This window comes from Petaurus breviceps, unplaced genomic scaffold (genome assembly GCF_028583685.1).
Source record: "Petaurus breviceps papuanus isolate PSGF00001 unplaced genomic scaffold, PetGlider_PUasm1.0 174, whole genome shotgun sequence".
Taxonomy (NCBI): Eukaryota; Metazoa; Chordata; class Mammalia; order Diprotodontia; family Petauridae; genus Petaurus; species Petaurus breviceps.
In genome coordinates, this window is record NW_027185761.1 from 26061681 (window position 1) to 26071055 (window position 9375).

A 9375-nucleotide genomic window follows, 5' to 3' on the forward strand; every position below is an offset into this window, starting at 1 on the left:
CTATCTCTGTCTCTTTCCCTCCTCTTTCTTCTTGCTCTCTTTCACTCCCTCTGTCTTTATGTCTTTGTTTATTGATCTCTGTCTCTCCCTCCCATCTCTGTGTCTGTTTGTCTCTCCCTCCTGCTCCTCTACCTGTCCCTCAGTCTGTTGTTTGTCTGTCTGCTTCTCATTCTGAGATACTAGTGTGTAATGGTTCTTCTTTAAACCTGAGCTGATATTGTCCCAAGGCTGCTCTTTCTCATCCCCAGCTGTGAGATTGTGTGTACACATGCTACCCTGAGGAACGAGGGGGGCTGACTCTTTGGGTAGAGAAATGGCTCGGCCTTTCAGTCATGTGACGGGGCCCTGGGTCTGTGCACATTCCATAACCCAGCCCTGCTCCTAACTGGAAACAGACTTAGCGGGGCTGACACATGTGGAAAGCCCAGCTTCTCTCTAGCCAGAGGATCGTGGCGTCTGTTTGCGTGAAGTGCCTCAGAGATTGTTTTCAAACGGATTTGAACGTCTCCCAAGACCCCATGCCTCTTATTCCAGGTCAATGCTATTTACAAATATCTTTGGAGTTCCCTTTCTCCTTTAGTTATATTTTGGTTGGATTATGTCTGACTGTTTTTGGAGCCCAGGATACTGAATCAGATTCCTCTAGCTGATGGGGTTGGGTGTTGGAAATGAGTAAGATACACTTTTTGCCCCTTCTCTAGGAAGGGTAAAGAAACTTCAAGCCTGAGCTTTTGAAGGCCTGCCCAGGCAGCCAGGCCTCCCTCTATTGAGGGTGTACCACCCTGGCAAGAGCCTCTCTAAAAAAATGGTCAGTGGGACCTTCCTTCTGTGACTCTGCAAGGAAGCACTCATTCTACAGGAAAGGAGCCCACTCTCCAGGGAGCTCAGGGTTGTTGTTGTGTTGTGTTGAAACCCACAATAATTCTCTTTTGCCTGAAGAAAAGTCATAGAATCATAGAAATCAGAATACCTCCCTTCTTTGTGCCTCAGTTTCCCTATTTGTAAAATGAGACTTGACTTGATCTCTAAAATCCTTTCTAGTTCTAATTTTCTTTGATTCTTCTAATGCTAGAGAAAGGGACCCTGAGAGATCCTTTGTTCTAACCTCCTAGGCCAAGTCCAAAAACAGTAGCAGCAACCCATTAGCTCACGCCTCATTTGTTTCTGTATAAGTAAATTTTTCCAGTGAACTGAAGCTTATATCTTTAAAAGGACAGATTTTAAAAAATTTAGTCCTTAGAGGAATGGAAATCTGTAGCCTGTAACCTGTGTGCCAGTAGACTTTTGTCTCTTTTGTTCTGTTAGAAGGACCAGATTAAATTTTAAGCCTTTCCCAAATTAAAAAAAAAATCTCCATGGCTCACTGCTCTAACCCAGAAGCCTCCCCTAGAAATGTTAGAATCTGAGAGATGCGTAGGGTTATTTGCCTCTGCATTAAATGTGCCCAAACTACTCTGTTTTATGAATTCTCATGTTCGGTTTAAAAATTTTTTTTTGTCTATAATCTGTTACTTCCTGCTACTATCACTGTGTTAGAACTTGAATTTTATGATCTGCTTCAAGTTGTGAAACTAGATCCAGAAACCGATTAGAATTGTGTGTAAAGTACGAGTAAATGGACTTTGAGTAATGATTGGAGAAGTTTTCTTGGTGATTAAAATTCTGATTTCCAAATCTTGTGCCATCTATCTTGGCAGTTCAGTGACTGTCCCTCCCCAATCCCCCTTGCTTTTCCTCTCCATTGTCAGCTGTTTTCTGGGTCATGGAGGTTGTTGGAGAAGTGACCTCCAAATAAGTGAGGTGTCACTGTATTGATGGGATCCTGTGATAATAGTATTTCTCTGGAACATTGGCACATAGCAGTGACCAGAGGAGGATGGCAGCATCACAGCAAAATTCCATGACTGTGGTGAAGCTCAATTGAAGGCACCAGATGCCAGATCTGACTTCCTTAACTCCTTAGGCTATAAAGAGAATGGAAATGATTATCCAACATTAGTAGCTGATCTTTGGGGGGAGACACCGTGACCACTTTCCACCTAGGGCTACCCCGCCTTGAGAGCATAATTCTTCATGAGATCCATTTAGCTCCTCTCTGGTATGTTAGGGTGTGACTCAAATTCTTCTGCTGTTTTTAAGCCTTTTCAGCAAAATCTTCTGGATTCCAACCCTGGAGAGCCTCCTTCTCCCCCTCCCCCCATCCTGGGCTGGAGTCAAGTCATGGGAGTGTTTTCTGTAGAAAAGATTGGAAACTTGGTCCAAGCCAAACAGAAAGACATTATTATGGAGCCAGGAACTCTGTGCAGTGTTGAAGCTTGCTTCCTTTTCCTTTTCCACAGTCTCTATCAAAGCCTGTGCTGCTTTGAGCTCACAGGTTCCCTGCTTTGTAGTATTTTTCATAATAATAACTGACATTTATAAATTCCTTTAAGATTGACCAAGTACTTTGGACAATGTTCCTGTGAGGTAGGAGCTATTATTATTCCCATTTTACAGATGAGGAGAAAGACTGAGTGACTTGCCCAGGATTTGAACCAAGGTCCAGTATCCTTCAGTATATACCACATTTGCCACTTAATATGGTGCTTTGGGAGTAGGGAGGGGGCTCTTTCCCTCTTGCCACACTGCTGACTGCCCACCCTCTTTTCCCTCCTTATTAGAGAACTTAAGCTAGGCTGGGTAAGCTTAGTTGTGAAATATTGGGTGGTGGAATTTCTTCAGGTATGGGTTGGACCAGTTGACCCTTGAGTTTCCTTCCCATCCTGAAGTTCTGTGATTCTGGAATCTATGTAGATGTCATTGTGATTAAAACAAACTTATTTAAATGCATCACTGAATTCATAGTAGTTGTAAAAATTACTTTTCTCAGTCAAGAGATATTAACAAGTACAACTGTTATTACATGGGGTGCTATAACTTTTTTTTTTTACATTTGAAAGGGGTTCTCACACTTGGAAAAAGTTGGAAACCAACGATGACACAATTTAAAAATTTGCTTTTTGATCAGATGCTGAGATTTCACTTATGTAGGGCAGAGGTGTCAAACACACAGCCCTCAGGCTGCATGCCACCCACAACACTTCCAAGCGCTTCCTGAACCAAATTAAAATGTAGTTCCTGTCTGATTTCAATTTGTTGATGTTTTAATAAAAAAGAAATAGGTAAACATATGTGGTTTTCTAAGTCAGTGTTCAGGCAACAGGGATCCTTATATATGGTTTAATTCTCCTGTTTTTATTTGAATTTGTCACCACTGGTGTAGAGAACCCCAGCGAATACCCTCCCTTTACCAGTGTAGATTAGCTCCTGTTCTGGAATTGATCATCTCAGAGAGTTGCCTGGTGGCAATTTAAGGTTGAATGATTTGCTCAGGGTCACCTAATCAGTAGAAATCAGAAGTGGGATCTGAACCCAGGTTGCCCAGCTTGCTCTCTCTCACTCTGCTGTTCCATGCTACCTTGTTCTTTTACAGATGAGGAAACTGAGGCCTGGGGAAGTTAAATGACTTTTCCAATATCATACACTTAATCATGGACCATCAAAACCTAGAACTGAGGCCCTTCACTTCTATCATATGCCATTATGTCATGTTGTGAGTGGTCATATCCACTGTATCTTTCCACTGCATTACCTTCACCTTCCATCCTTTCTGAAATGAAGTATAGTGTCATGGATCTGGATTTTCCCTGATAGTTACCCAGTCTGTCCTAGAGAGATCCCTAATTTAGTGATGCCTGAGTGATCCATACAAACAGATCATGATAAAAACTCTGGATACCTAGATTTTCAAAATAAATCATAATAATAGCTCACATTTATGTGTTTCACAAGGCTTTTTTTTTTTCTCATTCAATCCTCACTCTATGAAGTAGGCGCTATAATTATGCCATTTTACAGATGAGGTAATTAAGTCCAGAGAACTAAAGATATCCCACAGCAGGTAGGGGTCTGAGATGAGATTTGAACCCAGACCTTCCAGGCTCCAAGTCTGGCTCTCACTTCATTATGCCACATTTCTCTCTTCCTATGACACAATGCTTCTGTGGTTTCCTAAAAGCATGAAATTTAAGGCACTTTTGAGAACTTTTACAATGGACATTGAGGAAGCATCCACTAGAAGCACACTCTGCTGGTGGGAGAAGGGTAGTGACTGTGTGGTCTTGGGTAAGTCACTTAAGTCTGCCTTCCTTTCTTCATCTATAAAATGGGGTTCACTATAGTACCTACCTTGAAGGGTAGCTGTGGGAATCCAGTGAGATAACATGAGAAGTTGTTAGCACATAGTAGGTATGATATAAATGCTTTTTCCCCTTTCCTTATTCCCTTTTCTTACCAGGCATTGGGGGTAGAGAGAGAAATTAAACAAGGTGCCCTCTATGAGTTTCTCATGAAACTCATACTCTAGTAGCAGGTATAACCCAAATCTTAATGACTGTAGTACAAAATGGTATGTAATTGGTTCAGTCATAGAGGTTGAAGCAAAATTCAGGTGTGGGGAGACAGTGTTCCAGAAGGATTCTGACAGGTGGAGATGAGAGAGTGGGGGGGGGCGGTATTTATTACAAGCATGTACTTGGGAATACTATGTATCAGGCAACCAGGTGGTGCAGTGGGTAGAGTGGCATGTCTGGAGTCAGGAGGACCTGAGGGCCTGAGAGACCCACTACCTGTGTGACCCTGAGCAGGTCACTTAACCCTGTTTGCCTCAGTTTTCTCATCTGTAAAATGAATTGGAGAAGGAAATCACTCCAGTATCTTTGCCAATGGGGTCCCAATTTGTGACCCAAATGGGGTCACAAAGAGTTGGACACAACTGAGTCCAACAACTCTGGGAATAAGATGAACAAAGGCCCAAAGGTCGGACCAGGACAGATATTAATAGAGGACAAGTTGCCTCCTATGCCTATAACCTAGACATGTGGAGGGGTAGGGTGTGAGAATTTCCAGAAAATTCCAGGAACTGATCACTTAGAAGTGAATGGAGGGGAGGGGTTCAGGGGAGGACCCTCCCCCATCCCCCATTAGCTAATAACTGTGGAAGAGGAATTGTATACAAATTAGGATTTTCATCTCTTTCCCCTTCCCCCTCACAGTCCACCCCACTCAGAAGGAAAAAAAAGGTCACTCATGTGCAGATTACTTGGTTTTAGAAACCAGTTGGTCGGCAGGTAAAAGAGGGGAGCTGGTGGAGCCACCCATGGTCTAGTGAAGGGGAGGGAACAAACCTTTATTAAGCCTCTACTATATGCCACATGTTGTGCCAAGCACTTTACAAATATGATCTCTTTTTATTTTCACAACAACCCTGTGAGGCAGGTGTTATTATTGGCTATATTCTGCTTTTGAGGAAACTGAGGTCGAAAGGTTAAATGACTTGCCCAGGGTCACACAGCTAGTGTCTGAGGTCCAATTGGAGCTCATGTCTATCCTGACTCCAGACCCTCTGCTCGGTAGTGCGTCCTAGCTGCCTAGAGAAAGGAGCAAGGATGTGTTACGAGGCAGCTTGAATCTGAATCCTTCCTCTGCCATCTATTCCTTGTGTGACCTTGGGCAAGTCCCTTCACTTCAGTTTTTTAAAATGTTAAAATGAAGGGGTTGGTCTGTATGATCTCTGCTTCCCATTGGAAGCAGAACTTTTTTGAGATTTTCAATTCTAAATGAAAAAGGTAGTTCTTGGTCCCACCCTCATTTTAAGCAAACTCAATACAGTGTCCGCAAAGTAGGGAACGGATTCATTTCATGGAACTAAAAACCTTATTTTCACCTTGGAGTTAGATTGTGGCCCATTCTGCTGGAGTGTGACTGTTGTGGTTGGTCCAGCTTCCTTCAGATTTGAGAGCACTTTGAGGAGTAAGAGAGGGGCCAGCCTTCAGGGATCTGGGGTGCCCTGTGCTAAGCACCAGGGATACCACTTGCCTGGATTACCTGGAACAGGGAGTGTGTGAAAGGGAGGAGGATGAAATAAAATAGGAAGGATAGGCAGAAGCCAGAGTATGTGTAAGGGGGGAGAATTTTGTATTTTGTCCTTCAGGAAGCATAAAGAAGGGAATTAACATTATTGTTGTTAGGAGTGAATGAATGTGAATAAATGAAAAAAATACTTCATTAAGGGCTTTCCTGTTGCTAAAAATACAGAAAATAAAGGCCGACTCTACTAGAGAGGAGTTCATATTCTAATGGGGAAGGATAACCCAGGTATGGGAGAGGTGGCCAGGGAAGTGCCCTTTGGTTTGCAAAGTTACAGGGATGTTAGGTTGAACTATAAAGGAGTAGATTAGATCTACTCTTTCTAGTAGCAATGGCAATAGTGATTTAATTAGGCTTACACAGTTGTAAAGGAGTCGGGATGTAGGTACCCGAGAAGTGACAAGATGGCTGTCAAGAAAATGGGGGAGAGGGAAGGTGTCACTTTACTTCTTGGGGGTCTCAGTTTCCTTGTCTGTAAAATGAAGGAATTTGACTGGCCAATGGCTATGGGCCCTTCTAGCTCTCTGCGATCCGAGACCAGTGCTTGGTTGGGATAATTTCACATTAAACTTTAAACAAATAAACTGAAACTACTGATCAATTTCACTAGCAAATTAAAAACAAAACAGAACGGTTTGCAGGATCCCGCCTGCGTGTTCTTGTCCCTTGAACAGAACACAGCCCGTTGGACCTGTCTTCCAGGGGCTCTGCTGTGAGGCCAGGTGACTCTTTCCCAGTGACGGTGGGGCAGCTGGCGACTGCAGCCATCAGAAATCGGACTCTGCCAAAGTGGAAAATTGGGTTTCAGGATGAATGATGTGCGGCTGATTTCCATCATAACCAGAAATGTCTGTAAATGACATGGCTCCCAGCAAGATGCCGATGAAGGGTTTGGAGCGCCTTAATCCCTTCCTGGACATAGTATGGTCCATGACAATGGACTGAAACGTCAATGAGAAATGACAAGAGACATCATTCTTCTCCCAGATCTGCCTCATTAGAACGTTGTCTGTGAGGCCCTGATTCTGGTTTCTGTGATCTACTGCTTCTCATCTAGAAATTGCCTTTTTGGCTCCCCTCGTCATTAATCGGCTTTTTTTGTTGTGGCTGTTGTTGCTGTTCCTGTCCAATGCCTTTATCTCCCAGCTGCATCTGACTGACTCCAGCTGGTGGCCGGTATCAAGGGAGGGGTAGAGTGGGAAGGAAATCGGGAGTCCCGGTGGAGGTCTGACAGATTTATTCATGGAGGCAGGACTGAGGATTTGGTATTTTATCTTAGAGGAAACATATAGAAAGAAGGGAATTATCATTATTAGTATATTGAGTGAATTAATGAAAAAAAAATTATTGAGTGCTTACTCTGTGCCAACCCTGGAGATCCAAATACAAAAGCAAGATAATCTGTACTCAGGAAGCTTATATGCTAATAGGGGGAAATACCCATATTTGGGGAATGATGGGCAGGGTAGGGCCACCACATTCCCAGAAGATCTGGCATGGTGTCCTGTACTCAATACATTTTTTTTTTTTAAGCAATTGGGGTTAAGTAACTTGCTCAAGGTTACACGGCCAGGTGTTTCTGGGTGGGTGCTAAGTGTCTGAGCCTGGGATTCGATCTCCAGGTCTTCTCAACACTGGAGCCGGTGCTCTTACTCGCTGTGCTACCTGGCCGCCCCAACTCAATACATTTTTATGAAATTAAACTGAATTAGAAAATAGGCCCACATTTGTCTTTTTCTGTTGTTTGTCCTTCATTCTTGGTGAGGACCTTGACATTACATAAGAATGTCTTTTTCTGTGTTGGCAAGCTTGACAATGGACGTGAGGGAATTTAGAGGTTGATGCTAAGAGTGTTTGGGATTTGGGTTTTATCCTTTTCTTCCAGATTATATATGGGTAAACTAGTCTGGCTGTAGCAGAGTTTGTATAGGGGAGAAGAGGGATATAAACCTGAAAATGGAGGTTGGAGTAAATTTGTAAAGGGTCTTGACTGTCAGACTGAGGAGTTTCATTTAACACTCAGCAAACATCTTTATTTTGTAGACCATAGGGAGCCACCACAGGCTTATGAGCAGGAGAAGAAAATCCTCAGAGGGAAGTATTCAGGAAGTTGAATCAGGCGCTAGGGTGGGTACTCATACCTAAATATAGAATGCAGAGTGGAGATTGCTATTGGTCATCCAGGGCCCTTTAGATACTTGCTCCTTGGTCTGGTGCTGGAGGGAGGCAGCAGGCCCATGGCTTGGGCCTTGAATGTTGAACCTTGGTCTGCCCCTCCAGTTCATCTTTTTGTTAACCTCAAGCTCCCTTATTGAGTGAGCTCTTACCTTATCGTGCTGCAGCCCAAGCTTCTGGTCACTTGACTGTCCCTTTTTAGTTACATCTTCTCCACTTGGACCATTCCTTCCCCCTCCTCCCCCTTTCCCTCCACCCCAGTCTGGACTCCCCTGGGGCTCCAAGAGCTGACCTAGGCCTCTGTGCCCTTCACAATCCATGCTGTGACTCTTGTTGTGGTATGCCAAGGTATGCTTGGCACTTGGAGTTTCTTAATATGTTGTTTTCCTCCATTAGAGTGTAAGCTCTCTAAGGGTAGGGACTGTCATGTGTCTTTGTATTTGTATCCCTAGCATTAATAGTGCCTGGCACATAGTAAGTGCTCAATAAATGAAAAACATTTGTGTGCTCTCTCTCTCTCCTTTTTCTTCCTCTTCTCTGTCTTTTTGTCTCTGTCTTCTCTGTTCCTTCCTTTTCTTCTCCCCTCCCTCCTTCTCTGTCTTCTCTCTCTTTCTCCCTCCCCCTTTTTCCTCCCCCTCCTCTTTATGTCTGTCTCTTTCCCCCTCCTTTGTTCTCTCTCATCCTCCTCCTCCATCTGTGTCTGTACTTCTCTGTTCTCTCTTCTTTTCTTCTTCTCTATCTCTGTCTTTTTGTCTCTGTCTCTCCCTCCTCTCTGTTCCTTCTTTTTCTTCTCTCCCTCCCTCTCTGTCTCCTCTTTGTTCTCTCCCTTTCCCTTTCCCTCCTTCCTTCCCCACTTCTCTCTCATTGTTTTTCGGTGTCTGTCTCTTTCTCCTTCCTTTGTTTTCTCTCATCCTCTTCCTCCATTTTTGTCTCTCCTCTGTTTCCTCCCTCTCTGTCCTCTCTCTCTCCTTTTTCTTCTTCTCTCTTTTTGTCTCTATCTCTCCCTCCTCTCTGTTCCTTCTCTTTCTTCTGTCCCTCCCTCCCTCTCTGTCTCCTTCTCTCCCTTCTCTCTCCCTCCTTCCTTCCCCCTCCTCTCTCTCTTTGTCTGTCTGTGTCTCTTTCCCCCTTCTTTGTTCTCTCTCCTCCTCCTCCTCCATCTCTGTCTGTCCATCTGTCTGTCTCCTCCCTCTCTCTCTCTCTCTCTCTCTCTCTCTCTCTCTCTCTCTCTCTCTC

General features: G+C 43.9%; 1 protein-coding gene across 5 annotated transcripts in view; it reads left to right on the forward strand.

The window, feature by feature from the left end:
• Positions 1 to 9375, forward strand: part of SRGAP3 (SLIT-ROBO Rho GTPase activating protein 3) — a 299497-nt gene that overhangs the window by 91138 nt on the left and 198984 nt on the right. Inside the window, exon 1 of one of the 5 annotated variants that reach the window (XM_069084032.1) lies at positions 370 to 534. The exons of 3 other annotated variants lie outside the window; for them this stretch is intronic. In XM_069084032.1, the coding sequence (XP_068940133.1) occupies positions 414 to 534 (121 nt within the window). In that variant the 5' untranslated portion in view covers positions 370 to 413. Of the gene's footprint in view, positions 1 to 369; positions 535 to 9375 lie in introns of those variants that run through there. One more of the 5 variants, XM_069084035.1, reaches the window with a different exon arrangement.